The following is a 20,938-nucleotide window of genomic DNA, read 5'->3' on the forward strand; positions in this document are numbered from 1 at the left end:
CTTAAATCAGGATTTCTGGAAGACAAATAGGGAATATTTTATCAAAAACCTTTAAAATATTTATGCCACTTGAAAAATTCTCATACTTTTGAGAAGAATAATAGGCTATAAAGTAGCAATGTAACACAGAATAGTTTTTAATTGAAAATATATACATGTGTATTTGTATACAAAATGTCTTTAAGTATAGATATATCAAAATATTATAATAGTTATTTCTATATAAAAGGATTACTCTCTTATTTGTATAGTCTGATATTTCTATAGTAAACATACAAATTTCCCTAGTTCAGTGTTTAACAATACCTGTACAGACTGAAAATTAAGATGCTTAGCCTATAAAATTGAAGGCTGATATTAGAATAAGTAATGTGGATCTATATCTACTGTTCCATAGGATGTCTGAGATAAAATGTCAAGAGAAAAAAATTAAGTTGCTAAATAATATGTAGTCTCTTTACATTAAAAATACACACACATACACACATATATATAAACATAAATTCTGGAATGTTATACACCAAACATTTGGGATTAGGGAGAAGATATAGAGACTTTACTTTTTACACTTCTGTATTATTTTTTTCCTCTAACAAGCAGAAATAACTGTGTAATTAAAACAGTCCATTAAAAATATAAAGGTTGGAGGAAGAGCTGATCAAAATCCAAAAAGCATATACATGGTTTTGTGCATTAAATCATGGAAATACCAAACTTGAATGCTTCCATCCACTGAAGCTTAACAAATATTATTTAATGGCAAATAAATCACCTACTCTAGTACTGGAAATCTGAATAGATTTATAAATGTTTGCATTCGAAGGTCAGGATTTGTGGAAAATATCAACATATTCAATCATTATTTAGTTTCACTCATGGGTAATTGATCAATAGTTTATGAATGAGAAATTAGTATTAGAATCAAACAACATGACTACAGAAAGAGCCTTAAAGGTGAGGAAACTGAGGTTCAGAGGCTCACCAACAGAAGCTATACAGTCTAAGAACTTGAGGTCAGGTACTCTGACTCCCTCTTCAGTTCGGGAAACTTTTTAGAATCATAAAACCCTTCTCCTCTGGGGTTCCTTAATCTATTAGCCAGAACATGTCAGCAACTCATTCAGAAGGTCAGACCTTTAAAAATCCACACCTCCACTACTGCAGGGAGCTCTCAAAATACTTCTACACCTCACAGAAAACACTTCTCTTTGAAAACAACCCTGCCTCGTGAAACTAAGTATAAATAAGGGAAATGCATTTATTAAGAAATATACTGTCCCCCATCCAGTCCTGAGGTATGGGTCTAAAAATCACAGCCGTTCCACTTCATCACAGCTCGTCTTACAATGCACAGTACAAGATTAACAAAACTGACCCTTCCGGTTCCTAACTAAATGATTTCTACTAAGCAAATGGTGCCAAACCAGATTTGCTCTACTCGTGGTTTCCCTTCCAATCACTGTGGCCTATCGCTTTAGCTCCTTTCAGAATGCCAGCATCATCACTGACCCCAGTGGTGCTGTCTTCCTTTGACCTTCACTGGGGACACTAAGTGTCACACAACTATGTACTGCCAATATCCATGGTGAGTGTGTAGGATGAGGTGCTTTTACTTCTCCTAAACAGAAACATCTGTGTGAAGTGATGCACCAAGTTACCAACCACTAGAAGCAATTCTTTTTAATGCCATGAGTCTGGGTAGGGAAGCAGTGGGGGAAGATGGAAATGTTCTGGCTTCCTTTGACCCTGTTGAGAGCAGTGGTGACTCAGAGGTGTCTCCTTAAGGGTTTGATTCTGGGGAGGTTGGGAAATGATGGTGTGTGTGAAGTTCCTGAGCACTTGGAAGCATCCCATGGGCAATGACCATGTGAAGTTTCCAAGAGAAACCTTTTCAGGGCAAGGTACCATCCAAGGAGACTTAGGAGCACAAAGTCTCAAGGTTGTAAACACCTTAAAAACATCTAGCTTGGTGGTTTGCATGCTAACCTTTTCTTCAAAGCAAGTCTTAAGCAGAGCCTAATATCAATGTCAAACCTAATATCAATGTCAATGTCAGCCTTATGTCAAACTTATGACGGCATAGCTGCTCTGCTTGGAATTGCAGTGGAGGGAAGAATAAAGCCCCACAACCTGTCCTCCCCATGGCTCCTGAATAGAGCTGAACACTATACCTTGTCCTTTGGGGGGTATCACTTCACCTGGAAAAACCAGCAGAGGAAATGAAGGAACTTTCTCTGTACCACCAAGGCAGGTGACTACCTGGGGCAAGGTGGAGAGAGAAGCAAGATCCTGACATTTTTATTAAATCCAACCCTGATAACATTTCTGACAACAAAACATATTGTAAGGGTGGGAATTGCAATTGTTGGAAATGCAGCAGAATGGTGAAAAGCATACTAAACTATGTGATACCAAAACAGAAGTTACAGTTCTAGTTGTCCAGTTGCGGTGTAAGAAATGCAAGTTCTTCATCAACACGGAGAATTTAATGCACCATCACATGTCCAGGCAATCTGTGCTCGCCCCCAACCTAACTTCCCACACACAATTTTTAGCTTCACTACACTTACAAATAAAACATAAACTTAATTAAGACAGTGAGCATGAAGCAAAATGCTAGGTTTGAGAACCAAACCATCATACCTACTGTTGAAGGTTACAGGTTGCTACTGACAATAGAACAAAGAATAAGTTGTCACTAAGCATTTTTGCTCACCCGTGGTTCTAAATACTACAGGTGTTTTTTGAGGGCTGCACAGAAGGCATGAGACTCAGGCACCTTATGGGCATAGCACACGTTCCTCATAAGTTTAGGACTAAATCCCAGCCAAGTCCAAGAACTCAGTAGACTTCATTTCCCAAAGTTGGGTGTGCACATTAGGAACAACCTGAGAAAGACTATGTCTCTTTGTAACACCTTTCCCTCTACCTCTTCAAAGGAGCTTCACATTGCAGCCCTTTTTTCACCTTTGTTAGGCTCACCAAGTGGCCTGGAGGCTGCTGAGAACAAAGCACCTTTTATCCTCTGATACTGGTCGAAATTCATCACGTACTCAGCCTGGCTGAGTCAATGCAGACAGCAGCTCAAAGACCCAACTCACGTGAGCAAAGAGTCAAACCTCCTTAGTTATGTCACCATACTTGGATTCCTTCATGCACAAGCTGTCACAGGTCCTCTGTGGCCCAAAGGAGTATAAGGATTAGAGACAGAAGGTAGGATGTGCCTACAGCAAAGCATTTGTGTCACAATCTGAGTGAGACCTGCAAACTAGATTCTCCAACATTCGGAGCCATTTGCAAACTAATTGTGAAATTTTATGGGTAAATGCCCAGGATTTACCCTATAGACCTCCAAATATTTTGGTTAACATCAACTATCATCACGTAAAGCAGGGACCATGGAGATGGCAAACTTGGGCCATTTGTTTTTATTATGTTAAGTTTTCTAACAACTAACATCTACTGAACACTCACTCTGTGGCTGGCAGAGGACTGAGCCCTTGACACAGATTATCTCTTTAAATCTTCACAAGACCCTTAGTCAGGTACCATTTTAAGCCAAGTTTAAGGTGAGGAAAACCCCAGGGCTTAGAGAAGTTAAGCAACTGGTCTAAGAGCACAGAGACACCACGAGGCAGCCGCAGCATTTGAATCCAAATGAACAGAGCTATGCCATGCCGCCTTTGATTGGAATTTGATGCAGATACTAGAGTTCTCAATTAATGTTATAATTGTGAAATAAGATAAAACAAAATCAACATTTTGTGCCTTCCATATAGTAACAAACCTTGCTCATGCTTAAATGCTTAGTCAACCAAATGCTTAAAAAACAAATATTACTTAACTGTTTTGGAGAAGGACACAAACATATAATATATACAAATATGTAACATTAGCTGGTTGCAGACAAATATGTCTAAAATGATCACTATAGCTACGAAAACACAAAATTTGTCGGAGTATTTGAGGTAGTGTGAATATGTAACATAATTCTTCCCAAGCAACATAATAAAAATGTGTTAAAATGATTTTAAAAAGACCCTAAAGTAGTTATAATTATATGTAAGTGAAGCCTTTGGAAATGATTTAAAATTTTATTTCAGTGTCTAAATTATAAAGCCTCAAATTAATCAATATAAATTGTTTTAATAAGATTTAATGTTCACAGCACCGAGCAAAGTAACTTATGTATAGTAGGTTTCCAATAAATCATTCTGGAATGAATGACTGAATTCATAAATACACTTTAAAAACAGACATTGTCCTTTTGTTATGTTTGGGATTTCTTTTTAATTCCATGATGCAGTTTGCACGAAATTTCTTTATTAGTATTTTTTTTCTTAAAGGAATCCCAAGATCTCTAGTTCAAACAAAGGAAAGGAAATAACTATCATCTTGAAAGACAAAAAGAAATAACTGGCCAAAAATAATTAAGAACAGAAATGAAGTTTTTGTTTTTATTAACATTTGAGAACACGTAAAACTTTTCTATAGGCAAGAGCATCAAAACATATAAAGTAAATGTATACATTTAAGCCACTGTGACTGATGAAGACTAGACATTTCCCAGTACATATAATTAATGTAAACAGGTAAACTCAGACTAAGAACACACTTCTTAAATATATTTTAGTGCCTTGGATTTCCCTGGGAACTCAACAGTTGAACCAATATGCACTCACAAATCACCATTCATTCTTTAAAAGAATCTTTAAAAATATGAGCATAAAAACACAAATTACTCTAGTTATTTCCACAAGGTAAAATGTTAGGTTAAGTCTACACTGTTTAGTAAACCTCTGTCCTGTTTAAAAGGAAAATAAATAAATAAATAAGAGAGAGGTCTGTGGAAAATAATGAAGACGTCAAACAAAATTTTTATATCATTCCAACAGAACCAACAGCAAATCTGAGGTTCCACAAGTATCTCCTACTCATTATGGAAATCAATAGCATTATCCGAGGAATGCTCTTGGTTGCTTTTGCATAAGGCTTTTATCTCATTTTAGCAACATAAAAAAAAAAAAAAAAAAACCCACAGGGTGTCTACAACCTTGGTGTTAGGCATTACCTTGGCATCCTTAGCACAATTAGCTAATAGAATGAAGGTGGGGACTGTCCACTATAGCAGATAACGTAGACCCTTAAAATCAAAGAGGGTTATTTCAAAGAAATATGATTTTTTTAAAAAGACAGAGAATTGAGGTAGTAATATTTTCAAAAATAGTAATAAATAAATCTAAAAAAAGTAAAATAACCCACATCAAATGTGATTTTTGCTTTCTATAATAAATCCATCCTACATATCTGTATATCATTTTCATATATAAAGCATGTAAAAAAAGTTAGAATAACTGATGTATACATATAAAACATATCAAGCCATGGACTTAATTTTCATAGTAACTATTATTTGCCTAAATGTCTGGTACTAAGTGGTAGAAATAGTAACCAGTAGAAGACAAAATGTTCACACCTGAGGATGTTACATATTTAACAGCCCTAGGTTTTGGCCTTATACTTGCTAGAAAAATCTTGAAGGAATGAAGCCTGACGCCTGCTAATTCCACATGTGACAAAGCATTTTCAAAAATTTTTATTATTGAAAAGTGCATTGCCTTGATTTTGACTACACAAAACTAAGAGTAAATTTTAAAGACCAAGAATCTGTCAGTACAACTCAATTCCAGTAGTTCTTACGGTTCCAACTTCATTTTTTTCACATTTACAAAATATGCACAATATCTATTACTGCAGACTAAACCTAGCCATCGGATCTACTTTTTGTTGTCAGTTTTCTTGTCTTTCTGAGAAGCTAATCAATCTCTGACACAGACACAGGCGAAAGTGGAATAAATTCATGGTCTGGGACGGGCAAGTCTAATCCGGACGCAGTAATCTTACAAGGAAAAGAAACCAGATGCTAATACTCTTAAGGAAAACAAGTTGCATAATATTTTCCAGAGTCTGATGAAATACTTTTTAACTTTTCCACTTTTTCATTGATTTGTTTAAAATATGTTTGCTACTAAGGAGAAAAAGGTTAGGGTGTGAATCTTGAAAGATCCCCAAAGCTAGAAAGATATTTATACAGAAGTCTCATTTTCCAACATCTGTTAAAATGTTCTTGCACCTGTACTTTAAAGGAAAAAAAAAAAAATACCCGGAAGGAAGCCCCATCTAGTTTACTTTCTGAGTTTCCACATCTACCCGAGTTGTCTAGCTCTTTCTCCCTTAAAGCTCCAGAGAAACAGGCACATACCTGCAAACACCTACGATGTGTCCATCACGGTACACACAGGTTGATCAACATCATGGCAGAGGACACAAGTCACAATATGGTAATCAGAACAAATGACTATGACAATAAGTTTCTTTTACTGCCGGCTCAGATCCCTAATGCCCCTATTTCTACGCAATTCCGCTTCAGCCAGGAACTTTAAAGGATCGGAAAGACAAAACAAGTTGCATTAAAAGAGAAAGAGAACAGAATGTTTGCTTTTCCCCCCCTGTCACTTCAACATTAGCAAAGGGACCTGGTGCGCAAAAGTGCAGCATTCAAGAATGCCAGCCCCGTTTCTAGACACCCGAGTTAAGCGCGGAGTAATCAAGTAAAGTAAATACATCAGAGTGGTCACTGCCAGGCTTAATAAGAATAGTAATAACAATTGTCACCACGGGGTTCCGTACAGCAGCTGCACGTGGAGCCAGCCGGCTTCTCCTCCGGCCCCCACCGCCCGCAGCCTCCCCAGCCGCCCGCGCCGCGGTGGCGGAGCAGGGCGAGCGCGCGCCGCGCAGTGGGGCGGGGCCGGCTCCGCGGGAGCGCGCGGGGCCCCCTGGAGCCTGCCCCGCCCTCGGCGCATGCGCGTCCCGCGGGCTCCCCCCCCATCCCCGCTGCGGCCGCCGGCTGTTGCTAGGGTGTGTCTCCTTGGCCTCTAACAGCACCGTGCTGAGGGATGGGGGTACCGTCGGTGCTTCTTTGGGAACAGCGTCCTGCGGGAAGGCCCGCGACCTCACTGGACCTTTCCGTCGCTGTCTAGATTCCAAGGAAAATGAGATGGAAGACGAAAAGCTGGTCGGTTTCAGAAGCAGCTGATTGTCCTAAAGGGTAGTGTGGGAAGTCCAACACTTCCAGGGATCTCTTCGGTACTACGGAAGGAAAATGACCAACATCGAGTGGAACGTGCTACCAGGGAGCAAACCTTGAGTGCTTGTGTGCAAAGTTATCTTTTGGCGGTAAACGGCCCACTTGTGCAAAGTGTTCCTTTCTTGGCAGTCAACGGACTGGTGATGTGCCAAGGCACTTTCGATGTTGCCCTGCAAACTAAGACCACATTACTTAGGGTGCATTTTCTCACACCATTTCTAAACAGTACTAATTGAGATGCCCAGCAATCCTGGGAAATACTATAGTGAAGTTCATCTTATTTTTGAATTAAATAGTTATAGCCCAGATATAGTGGTTGAAATTTAAAACAAGTCATTATTATAGAAAGAAAATTTGTGAATGGTTTCATAGTGTTGGTCTTATATAATAACATATATGTTATATAATATATATTATATAATTATAATATAATATATTATAAATCTATTTGGGGGCTATTATAATGGGGGGGGACCCCTCTCATCTTTTTGGCCAAAAACTCTAAATTTATACTGATAAGATTTTGGGAACAGAAAAAAAAATGTCATTTCTACTATTCTGAAAAATCCATATTTACTAGTTGAAATAGCATTGGCAGACTGAACTTTATAGTAACATGGGGAACTTTAGAATGCTTCTGGCTAGTAATAGTATACATATTTTAAAATCTCTATTAATTATAAGCCTAAATTTTATCTGGAGTATTTCTAGAAGTTTTCAAAAGTTATTTTTTTACCCTCTCTATTTCATAAAGGAATTTTGCTTGGATTTGATATGGTATTAGCACAGAATGAGTTTCATTAAAATGTAATATAGATTTTAATACATTATTTTTTCAGCAACAATTTAAACTTTCAATAACTTTTCAATTCTCACTTAAACCAAGAATTATGAAAAACAGCATTTATTCGTTAAAATGCAAACGCACCCACAACTTCTTCGAAGACCCTTACCTCCAAAATTCTTTAAGCTGTCTTTATGTAAGAAGAAAATCCATACGGGTATGTGTATTTTTTTCATAGAAATTACTTGACTTTTCATAGAAATTACTTACAGCTCGGGATCACAATAGTTAAAGATACTCACTAATAAGTATAACTTAAATGTCTGTTGTAAGATGAATACATCCAATTCAACTCTGCAAGTACAGTGGTTGACCCTCATGTGTAGATTCAGTAGGTTCATATTTACTTCATTGATAAAATTTATTTGTAAAATAAGTACTCCTAGAGCTGACTGATAAGTTAGGTTTGGATATGATGAGTTTTAGGTGCTTAGGGCTTCCAGACTCAAATTTTAGAATTATTATTATATATGGAAAATGAGTTAGAATAAGAAGGATGAATATAGAACCTTCAGAGACGTTAAGTGGTGAGTTGAGAAAGAGATTTAACTAAAAAGGAGAGATAAATTTCCAGAGTAGTAGGAATGGAAAAAATGATAGTGTTATCATGGAAGCCAAGGGAAAAGTTAATTTCATGAAGAAGAGTGGATTAAAATATCAAATGCTAAAAGCAGTCAAATAAAGATTTAAAATAATGTGTAAACATTGGGTTTAGCAACAAGATATCAATAATAACTTTATGATAACAGTTTGGAAGTAGAGATGACAAATTCCAGGTCATAATGGCTTGGAAAATAAATGTGAGGAGACTTCTGGTTTCAGCACTAAAGTGTAAAGGCATTGGAAGTCATTACTCCCATCCTTACAATAAGAACAAAACAAACAAACTGATAATCAATGACTTTTCTTAGATTCATCAGAGAATTCAGGTCACAGGAAAAGTTACTACTGCAATGTCTGGAGAGACAGGCAAATATAGGGAATCACATCTGAAATCAGCTTATTGGGAGTAGAAGATTCTCTTTTTTTTTCAGCATATTATGGGGGGTACAAATGTTAAGGTTATGTATATTGCCCTTCTCTCCCCTCCCCCCCTTGAGTCAGAGCTTCAAGCGTGTCCATCCCCCAGTTGGTGCACATTGCAATTATTATGTATGTATATACCCACCCCCTCCCCCCACCTGTCCAACACCCAATGTTATTCCTATATGTCCACTTAGGTGTTGATCAGTTAATACCAATTTGCTGGTGAGTACATGTGGTGCTTATTTTTCCATTCTTGGGATACTTCACTTAATAGAATGGGTTCCAGCTTAAAGGAGTAGAAGATTCTTGAGCTGGTAACTAGTAGGAACACTTAGGTGCTAATTTTGATCAATTTCTGGAGATTTCATGTGGGCTAGCAAGAGAGTTAAAAATGCCTGGTATCTCAGTGTTAAGTTGTGGGGGAGGTCTACAATATCATGGGTTTTATCTTCAGGACACATCAGGTTCTTTTGGTGAAGATCAGAGAAAAGTTTGCTAGTTTTTTCTCCAGAAGGAAGGGAAAAGTAACCATTTAAAAATACCTCCAGAGTATTTTCCATAACAAATACATACCCTCGAAGAGAAACTATTAACAGATTACCAGAGCTTTGTTTCACCTGGGAGAAGGGAAAATTAGACATCTCTAACTCCCTTTAGCTTTCCAGTTTCATGTAAGGTAGGGAAAAGGCTAAGAAAAACTTTTGAAAGCCACAGCCAAGGGATTCAGGCCCACTAAAAAATTGAAATTTAATCATAACATTGTAGAACACTACCCCCCTACAGTTTAGAAGTCTCCAGCATAAGAACAGTAGATTACAACTAAGAGAACTCTAAGATGCAGACTCTCTTTAATGACATCATAGAAAAGCTCAAAGACAACAGAGGAAAAACACACAAACAACAACAACAAAAAGAAACTAGAGGAAAGCAAAGTGGTACCTACAGATATAATTACCTTAGTTTCTATTATTTCTGGCTTTCAACAAAAAGTTTCAAAGCATGCTTAAAGACTAGGAAAAAAAAAAAAACACAGTCTGAAGAGATAAAGCAAGCATCAGCACTATATTCAGAAAGACTTTTGACCTTGGAATTACTAGACGGGGAATTGAAAATAACTATGATTGATACTTACTGGAAAAAGTAGACAACATGCAAGAACAGATGGCCAATGTAAACAGAGATACAGAAACTCTAAAGAAAAATTGAAAGGAAATGCTAGAAGTCAAAAACAATGTAAGAGAAATGAAAAATGTCTTTGATGGGTTCATCAGTAGCTTGGAATGACTGGGGAAAAGACTCTATGAACTTAAAGTATGTCAGTAAAAAATTCTCAAACTGCAAATAAATAAAAAGAATTAAACAAAGAAAAAGAACTGAATACCCAAGACCTGTGGGACAATTACAAAAGTTATATGTGTAATGGGAATACCAAAAGAAGATGAAATAATGAAAGCAGCAGCATAAGTATTTGAAGTAATAATGAAGAGACCAAACCACAGATCCAGGAAGCTCAGGGAGCACTTTTCAGGATAAACCAAAAACAAAATAAAACAGCCTTACACATATCATATTCAGACTGAAAAAAACCAAAGACAAAAGAGAAAATCTTCAAAGAAGCCAGTGAAATTATCTTTCAAAAATGAAGGATAAATATAGACATCCTCAAACAAAAACTGTGTGAATTTGTTGGCAGTACACCTGCCTTGAAAGAAATATTAAAAATAAGTTTTTCAGAGACAGGAAAAATGATATAGGTCAGAAATTCAGATCTACCTAAAGGAAGGAAAAGTGTCAGAGAAGGAATAAGCAAAGTTAAAATAAAAACTTTTATTTTTCTTATTCTTACTTGATCTATTAATAATAGATAACTGTTCCAAGCAAAAATAACAACAATATATTGAATGATTATAGCATTTGGATCAATGAAATGAATGATAGCAACATTGAAAGGAATGGGAGGGAGGAATTGAGAACACTCAGTTAAAAGATACCTGCAATACCCATGAAGCAGAAAAGGAGTCTTACATTAGATATAAATGGGTATTGTGAACTCTAGGACAAACACTAATTTTTTTTTATATAAAAAGGAGTATAATTGACATGCTAAGAGAAAAGAAGATGGGATAATAAAGTGCTCAGTTAAAGCAAGAAAGGCAGAAAAAGAGGAAAATTTTTTAAAAGGAAGCAAAACTAGCAATGAATAGAAAATTTTACAAACATGGCAGACATTAAGCCAACAATCTCAATAATTGATTAGAATGTAAATGGTCTAAGCACACCAGTTGTAAGACAGAAACTGTCAGTGAATAAAAAACAAAGTCCAGGCCGGGCGTGGTGGCTCACGCCTGTAATCCCAGCTCTCTGGGAGGCCGAGGCGGGCGGATTGCTCAAGGTCAGGAGTTCAAAACCAGCCTGAGCAAGAGCGAGACCCCGTCTCTACTATAAACAGAAAGAAATTAATTGGCCAACTGATATGTATATAAAAAATTAGCCGGGCATGGTGGCGCATGCCTGTAGTCCCAGCTACTCGGGAGGCTGAGGCAGAAGGATCGCTAGAGCCCAGGAGTTTGAGGTTGCTGTGAGCTAGGCTGACGCCACGGCACTCACTGTAGCCTGGACAACAAAGCGAGACTCTGTCTCAAAAAAAAACAAAGTCCAATAATATGTTGTCTATAAGAAACTCATTTTAGATATAAAAACACAGATAGATTAAAAGTAATTGGATAGAGAAAGAAATATCAAGCTAATGCTAACCAAAATAAAGCTGTAATAGCTATATTAACTTCTTGAAAGGAATAAAGTACCAAAACTCATATAAGCAGAATATAGGCCAGGTATAGGCCTATCTTTATAGACCTATATCTTTTAAAGAAATTGAATCAACTATTAAAATAGCCTTCCAAAACAGACCCAGGCCCAGCACCGGGCCCAAAAAGGTTCATTGGTGAATTATACCAAACACTTAAGGAAGAAATTATAGCAATTCTCTACAATCTCTTCCAGAAAACAAAGGGAATACTCCCTAAGTCAATCTATGAGGGTAGCATATTCTAATACCAAAACTAGTTGAAGACATTACAAGAAAACTACAGATCAATATCTCTCATGAATATATATGCAAAAGTCCTCAAAAAACATTAGCAAATCAAATTCAAAAATATATAAAAATAATTACATAAAATGACCAAATGGGATTTATTCTAGATATTCAAGCTGGTTCAATATTTAAAAGTTAAATAATTTCATCCATCTCATTGATAGACTAAGGAAGAAAAATCACATGATCATATTGATAAATGTGGAAAATCATTTGTCAAAATCCAACACATGATCATGAAGAAACTCAGCAAATTAGGAATAGAGGGACACTTCCTTAATTTGATAAAGAATATTTACAAAAAACTCCTCCAAAAAACAAAAAACTACAGCTCAGATCATCCTTAATGATGAGTAACTAAAAGCCTTTCTGCTAAGATCAAGGACAAAGAAAGTAAGTCCCTTTCACCACTGCTATTCAACATTGCACTGGAAACTTCCAGGTAATGCAATAAGACAATAAAATGATATAAAAGCTATACACATTGATAAAAAAGAAATAAAACTGTTTACAGATTGTTTGATTGTATATGTAGAAAATCCTAGGCTAGGCATGGTGGCTTACACCTGTAATCCTAGCACTCTGGGAGGCCGAGGCAGAAGGATTGCTTGAGCTCAAGTGTTTGAGACCAGCCTGAGCAAGAGCAAGTCCCCATCTCTACTAAAAATAGAAAAACTAGCTGGGTGTGGTGACGCATGCCTGTAGTCCCAGCTACTCAGGAGGCTGAGGCAGCAGGATCACTTGAGCCCAGGAGTTTGAGGTTTCACTGAGCTACAATGATGCAACTGCCCTCTACCCAGGGTGATAGAGCAAGACTCTGTTTAAAAAGAAAGGAAAGAGAGAGAGGGAGGGAGGGAGGAAGGAAAGAAGAAAGGAAAAAAAGGAAAGGAAAAAAGAAAAAGAAAATCCCAAAGAATTAACAAAATAATTCTTGGAAGTAATAAGCAATTATAACAAGGTTACAGGATACAAGATTAATATGTAAAAGTCAATCACGCTCCTATATACCAATAATGAACAATCAGAATTTAAAATTAAAACCCTACATTCATATTAGTACCCCTCCCCCAAAAAAGAAACACTTAGGCATATATCTAACAACATATGTACAGGATCTATTTGAGGAAAACTACAAAATTGTGAAGAAAGACATCAAAGAAGATCTAAGTAAATGGAGAGATATTCCATGTTCATGAATAGGAATATTCAATATTGTTAACATTTCCATTCTTCTCAACTTTATCTATGGATTCAATGCAATACCAGTCAAAATCCAAGCAATTTACTTTGTGTATATTTACAAAATGATGCTAAAGTTTATGTGGAAAGGCTAAGACCTAGAATAGCCAACATAATACTAAAAAATAAGAAGGAAGGAGGAGTATTACCTAACTTTAAGACATTGTTGAAAGAAAAAACTGAGAAGTTGGACTTCATTAAAATTAAAAACTTCTGCTATGTGAAATGATGATATAAAAAAAATGAGAAGACAAGTCACAGACTGGGAGAAAATATTTGCAAAACCCATATCTGATGAAGGACTTGAATTCAAAGTAAAGAACTCTTAAACTCAACAATAAGAAAACAAACAACCCAAATAAAAAATGTGTGAAAGATCTGAATAGACACTTCACCAAAGAAGATATCAATGGCAAATAAGCATATGAAAAGATGCTCAAATTCATATGACATTAGAGAATTGCAAATTAAAACAATGAGGTACCACTGCAGACCTATTAGAATTGCTAAAATTCAAAACAATGACAATACCAAGTGCTAGAGAGGAGTATCAGGAACCCTTATTCTTTGTTGGGAATGCAAAACGGTACAAGCTGTCTTTGAAGATGGGTTGGCAGTTTTGTAAAAACCTAAAAATACTTTTACCATGCAATGCAGCTGTGGAGCAATCGTACACCCAGGTATTTATCCATTTGAGATGAAAATTTCTATACAAAAACCTATACATACACGTTTATACTAGTTTCATTCATATCTCCAAACTGGAAACGATTCAATAGGTGAATGACTAAATTAACCGTAGTACATCCAGACAACAGAGTATTATTCAGCATTAAAAAGAAATGAGCTATCAAATCATGTAAAGGCCTGTAAGAACTTTAATTACATAATGCTAACTGAAAGAAGCCAGTCTGAAAAGGCTACATATTTTATGATTCCCACCATACAAAATTCTGGAAAAGGCCAAATTATAGAAACACTGAGAAGATCAGTGGTTGCCAGGATTTCAGGGAGAGGGGAAGGGGTGAATAAGTGAAGCACAGGGGATTTCTAGGGTGGTGAAATTATTTTGTGTGATACTATAATGGTGGATACATGCCTTTATGCATTTGTCAAAATCCATAGAACTGTACAACACAGAGTTAACTATACTGTAAAAATTAAGAATGTGTCAACATTGGTTCATTAATTGTAAAAAATGTACCACACTAATATAAGATGCTAATGGGAGGTGAGACTGGTGCAAAAAAGGGATATAAGATATATCATGCTTAATTTTTCTGTATATCTAAAACTATTTTTAAAAATAGTCTATTAACTTAATTAAAAGTTGCAGAATAAATAAAGTAAAACAACAAATAGAACAAAAATGAGAGGAGAGGAAATCAAACTAATGAGTATAAATTATTTCAGTTTGCCATTAAGGGGAGGATAAATATGGTGAGATGGTGGTAGTTGGAAGGAGTTGTTCTGGAGTTTATTGAAGTGCTTGCTGTGTTAATGTGTTTTATTTTAATAGGAAAGAATGAGAAAATGAAGATCTTGGTGTAACTTTTATTAAATGAGCTAGCTTTGATTGGTTCCATGTAAGTGGGCAGCAAACATTCTTCCATTCTTCTACCACTGCCCTTCAAACTCTTATGTCACACCTCTCTCTCCCAGGGCTTTTCTAGTCACTTTTATACATTAGTTCCATCTCACTTTTCAGATATTAAAGAGTTAATTCAATCTAAGTCAATACTTCCACCGAACATAAAATCAAACCTTGTCCCTTCTCCCAGCTCAATCTAGGCCTGCTAATTTTTATATAAGCCGAAAGAGGGGCATGATCAGTTCTTTCACCCTGTTCTTTTACTTTCCTTTTTCAACTTACATTATAGTTTCTGTATCCTCCATAGGTGGGGCTAGGAGTGGGGAATAGTTAAGGTGAGAATCAGCATCAATTTTGTACCCCCTGAAATACCAGGAAATACAAGTCAAGTAGTTTCAAGGATTCTCTTATCTTACTCTGGTTTGGAGACTGCACTGGGTGAACCAATAAGTTTTGCTGCTTTGCAAGTATCAGTGGGGGAGGTTATAGGGGAGTAGTGAGGTATTATTTTCTCCTTGTGGCATACACTCTTATTCTTTATAAATTGTTCTCTAAGAGTCCCTCTCAATTACTTTGAGATGGGGGACATCATCCCCCTTCTACCCACCAGGGGGAGGGGAAAACCAGAAGAATGCATAGTCTTCCAAGCTCTATTCAGAAGAAATCCCCTCTCTGAACCCGGATCAATCTCTAGCCTTCTCTTATATATAAATAACAGGTGGGTGAAGGGTTGAAAGAGTTGTTTTGGCCATCTGCTTGCAAGTTTTGCCTTAATGAATCTATTATCTCTACGTTAGAATGTAAAGGTCCTTCCCATTTATTGCACTAAAGCTGAAACAACAGAAAAATGTCATTTAACATTCTGTTGCATAGGAAAGAAAGGACATATTTAATGTAGTGAGGTGCCTAAGAATTCAGACTCAGTGCATTTTCTGGACCTAAGAGAGAAAAGAATACTTATTGTTGTAACCTAAATGAACTTATGGAACCTGATAGCACTATCAGAATGTTATCATGTTCAAAAGACACATTGGTCTGACATCCAGCATTCAAAAGAAATGTAAATCTTTACTCAAAAAAACTTCAAATAAGAGAGTGCTAATGATATATGATAAATAGCAAAACTTCATCAAACTAATTTTAGCCATCCATGTTACCAGAATTTTAGTGGAAATCACTCAAAAAGATTTTCTTGTAGCCCACTCTTCTCTCCTACAATTCTATTCTTCCAAGAGTAGCTACTTACCCTTTCCAAATCTGATACAATTTAGCCTTTTCACTTCTCCAGTTGTTTACTCAAACTTTATCCTAGGCAGCTCAACAGAAGTGCTGGTAGCTGAGCAAACACAAATAGAAACAATTTTAGAAGGTGAGAGAGGGGTGAGTGGGTAAAGAAAAGTTATGAATGCTAAGACATTAAAAGTTTTGTCTCTGACATCTTAATAAATAAAATCTAATTTTCCTTTTTTTTTTCCTTTTTTGATGTAGCCAAAACTGGTGAAACTAAGTCACCACATGTAGTATTCATTCAAGATGAAACCATTTCAATTAAAAGAGATGAAACTAGTTTTCCTGATGTTGTTTCAAGAAGTAAATCACCAATACCCATCAAAATCCAAAATTTATGTTTTGATTATCATGTACGAAAAAGAGCCAGGAAAGTGGCTACAATTTCAACACGCCCAGCACCTACTAAGAGTGTCCACTGGCACATTCCAGATACTGCTACTGGTTCCATATTTTTCCCAAGCTCTTATTCAGCTTCCACTCGAGTTTTTGGGAAAGGAACAGACCAAATAAAAAAATCAAGGAAGTCAAAAAGGATGTTAAAAGATGTTTATGCTAGCAAAGCACTAGAAGGCCTTTTAATTCTTTCTTCAGTGTTCTCCAAGCCTCTAATTACTTGCGAACTCATCCCTGGCAAACTCAAGAAACCATACCCCAGGTATCAACCTTTGTCAAGGAGCCCAAGCTCTACTTATCAGCACATCTTGACAGATGTCAGTGAGGCAGCGCCAAGCCCTCTACCTAGTACTACAACTAGTAAACCAGAAAGACAGTGGCTCAAGGTTTTACCACAAAGCTCTTCAGTGAAACTAAGTGTTACTCAATATCCAGTTGATATTTACCTACCAGCACCAGCTTCACCAAGAAGACCTCACAGACAGTCTATGATAGGTAAATACAATGTGAACGTGGCCTATGATAATGGAGTCAAGTAGAGCAAAGGGGAGAGGAGGCATACAAACAAATGATGTCCCCCAACCCCTATTGGGTTTGCAGGGTGGGAATTATCTTTTGTCTACACATTGAATTCTAGGGCCATAGGGCATAACAGAAGGTCTGACGTTGCAGATCTGCCAAGGCCAAACTGGGTACTCTATACAGACTGTGGTGATGGGAACCAACAAGGGAACTCAACAGATCAGAAAAGTTAAAACAAAGAAGCAGTGAGCATGAACATTCACTCAGAAAATGATCTAGATGAACTCCAGAAGTGGAACACCAATGCTGATGGATTTTCATGGATAATCCTAATTAATTAAATGATAAACAATTATACTGAAGTCATAAGACCCTCAAATGAATTTTTACAAGTATCCAAAAGTTGTCTCATTTTTTTCTTTTTTTCTAGAAACTCTTGCAACAGACAATGAATATATAGAGACTGTCTCAAGGGAAGTCTCTCGAAAACCAACTGAAGGTAAATGCTAAATTTATACAATTCTTTTAGAAACTGTATATAAGATTATCTCTCTATAAAAATATTTTTGATTTTGTGTATTTATATGTGTGTATGTGATTCACACATACATACTATACATGTCTCACCTCATTTTCATTTCCTTTAAGCCATTTACTCAGAAGCTATTTTTAAAGTATTGACCATGAACCAGACATTAGTGATGTTGAGATTATAAAAGCTGTTATATTCTTAATCTGTGTGGGCCAAACAGACATGCAATAACATAAGTTAACTATTTGCCATGTGACAGGCACTGTTTTAAGGCTTTCACCTTAGTTACCTAGCAGAAACAAGCGAAAAATATCTTTGAAGAAAGATTACATCATCTTAGACTTCACATTATCTCTACAAACAATCCCTCTAATATAGTATTATATAGTAAACAATTTGCAATTACCAGGCACACAAAGAGAAAGACAAACATGAATGAAAACTAGCAGAAACAATAAGTACAAACATACATATGGGAGTACTAGTTGTTAGGATTATCAGACACAGATTTTAAAATGACCTGATGATTTCTGGTTCTGCCCATGATTGAGTAACTTGTATTGGACTAACATTCTTATGAAAATCAACTATTAAAGCTGCCAAAAATAGATAAAATAGCTATTGAAGGAATTGGTGAGTAGCCAATTATAGGCATGACTTGAATGGCTATAATCCCTGAAAGAAGGGAAGCTCTACCTTTACCTTGGCTTTTGTCTGAGGTGTGGGAGAATAGATCACAAGTAGAAAGTCGTAATTTTAGTGCATTGAAAAGATAACAGTAATTCTTTAGATCTGCCAATATAATTGGGACATGTAGAGCAATATCTTGGAGAGAAGAGAATTGAATGGAAATACATTTTAAAATCTGCATACAAGCTGAGTGAAATGGTGCACACCTATAGCTACTTGGGAGGCTAAAGTTGGAGGATCACTTGAGCCCAGGAGTTTGAAACTTGCCTGAGCAACATAGCAAGATTTGTCTTTTAAAAACTAAAAAAATCTGCATACGAACTCCCGTAAGAGTGCTGGCAGATTTCTAAGCTGTGCATGTACAGGATAAGACTCTGAGAAACATAGCACAAAGCATCAGCTGAGAAGATAAGATTTGAGCATAGATTTTGCAGTTGTATAAGAAACAAATGACGGAGTTCAAGCTCTGCCAAAGTGTGGGGGCCTTTATAAACACACTGGACTTTTAGTTGAAGACTCAGAGGACCCACACCTTAGGAATAAAAATGATATTTTAGGAAAAAGGACAAAATCTAAATAGACTAGCACTATCAAACCTCAAAACAAATCCTTGATAAGTCAAAGTGATGCTTTGTGCCCAACTGCAGAAAATCTAACACTTGTTAGAGAGACAGAGAGAGCATTATCTAGACCAGACATCCTCAAACTATGGCCATGGGCCACATGCTGCCTGCCGAAGACATTTATCCGGCCCACTGGGTATTTTTGCCGCTGCTGCCTGTCCTGCTTAGCAGCTAACTTGTCCCGGGCTCACAGTGAGCACTCTCCAATGGTCTGAGAGACAGTGAACTGGCCCCCTCTTTAAAAAGTTTGAGGACCCCTGATCTAGACCTATTAAAATTGTTCGCGCAAAAGCATTATATTCCTAGGTATTTTATTTTCTTTGCTGCTATTATGAAGGGTATTGAGACTTTGATTTGGTTCTCAGTTTGACTGTTGTTGGTGTATAAGAATGCTACTGATTTCTGTACATTGATTTTGTAACCTGAGACTTTGATGAATTTGTTTATCAATTCCAGTAGTCTCATAGCAGAATGTCTGTAGTTTTCTAGATAAAAGATCATATTGTCAGCAAAGAGCGATCGTTTCACCTCTTCTGCCCCCACTTGGATGCCCTTGATTTCCTTCTCTTGTCTGATTGCTCTGGCTAGGACTTCCAGCACTACGTGGATAGAAGTGGTAATAGAGGGCAACCTTGTCTGGTTCCAGTTCTAAGAAGGAATGCTTTTAGTTTTCCCCATTCAGTATGATGCTGGCTATGGCTTTGTCATATGTGGCTTTTATCATTTTGATGTAAGTCATGTCTGTGTCCATTTTGTTAAGCATTCTTATCATAAAACAGTGCTGAATTTTGTCAAATGCTTTTTCTACATTTATTGAGAGGATCATACAGTCTTCGTTTTTACTTCTATTTATGTGTTGAATTACATTTATAGAGTTGTATATGTTGAACCATCCCTACAACTCTAGGATGAAGCCTACTTGGTCTTGATAGATTATTTTTTTGATAAGCACCTGGATTCGGTTTGCTAGGATTTTCTTGAGAATTTTTGCATCTATATTCATAAGGGATATTGGGAACCAATTGAGAGGCATCAATTTACCAGACTTCAAGCTATACTATAAGGCTATTGTAACTAAAACAGCATGGTACTCACACAAGAACAGAGACATAGACTAATGGAACTGAACTGAGAACCCAAATATAAAACCATCCTCATATAGACATCTAATCTTTGACAAACCAGACAAAAACCTACACTAAGGAAAAGAATCCTTATTCAGTAAATGGTGCTGGGAAAATTGGATAGCCACATGTAGAAGACTGAAACAGGATCCTCACCTCTCACTTCTCACAAAAATCAACTCATGGTTAATAATAGAATTAAACCTAAGGCATGAAACTATAAGAATTCTAGAAGAAAAAGTTGGAAAAACTCTTATAGATGTTGGCCTAGGGAAAGAATTTATGAAGAAGACCCAAAGACAATCATGGCAACAACAAAAATAAATAAATGGGACCTGATCAAATAAAAAAGCTTCTGCACAGCCAAGGAAACTGTCATAAGAGTAAACAGACAACCTACAGAATAGGAGAAAATATTCACATGCTACACATTCAACAAAGGGCTGATAACTAGAATCTATATAGAACTCAGGAAAATTAGCAAGAAAAAAAAATTAAACAACCCCATTAAAAAGTGGGAAAAAGACATGAACAGAAACTTTCCAAAAGAAGACAGAGTAATGGCCAACAAACATGAAAAAATGCTCAACATCTCTAATCATCAGGGAAATGCAAATCAAAACCACAATGAGATATCACTTATCTCCAGTGAGAATAGCCTTTATCAAAAAGTCCCCAAACAATAAATGTTGGCATGGATGAGGAGAGATAGGAATACTCATACACTGCTGGTGGGACTACAAACTAGTACAACCTCTGTGGAAAGTAATATGGAGATAACTCAAAGAGATACAAGTAGAACTGCCATTTGATCCAGTAA

The 20,938-nt window shown here is 36.6% G+C and overlaps 1 protein-coding gene across 2 annotated transcripts in view; it reads left to right on the forward strand.

The window, feature by feature from the left end:
- Positions 1-6,880: 6,880 nt before the first annotated feature.
- LRRC63 (leucine rich repeat containing 63) overlaps positions 6,881-20,938 on the forward strand; it is a 40,885-nt gene continuing 26,827 nt past the window's right edge. Inside the window, exons 1-4 of one of the 2 annotated variants that reach the window (XM_012782703.2) lie at positions 6,881-7,075; positions 7,987-8,148; positions 16,433-17,122; positions 17,580-17,648. In XM_012782703.2, coding sequence (XP_012638157.1) covers positions 8,064-8,148; positions 16,433-17,122; positions 17,580-17,648 — 844 coding nt within the window. In that variant the 5' untranslated portion in view covers positions 6,881-7,075; positions 7,987-8,063. The remainder of the gene's footprint in view (positions 7,076-7,986; positions 8,149-16,432; positions 17,123-17,579; positions 17,649-20,938) is intronic. The other variant, XM_012782702.2, reaches the window with a different exon arrangement.

This window comes from Microcebus murinus, chromosome 13 (genome assembly GCF_040939455.1).
Source record: "Microcebus murinus isolate Inina chromosome 13, M.murinus_Inina_mat1.0, whole genome shotgun sequence".
Classification (NCBI taxonomy): domain Eukaryota; kingdom Metazoa; phylum Chordata; class Mammalia; order Primates; family Cheirogaleidae; genus Microcebus; species Microcebus murinus.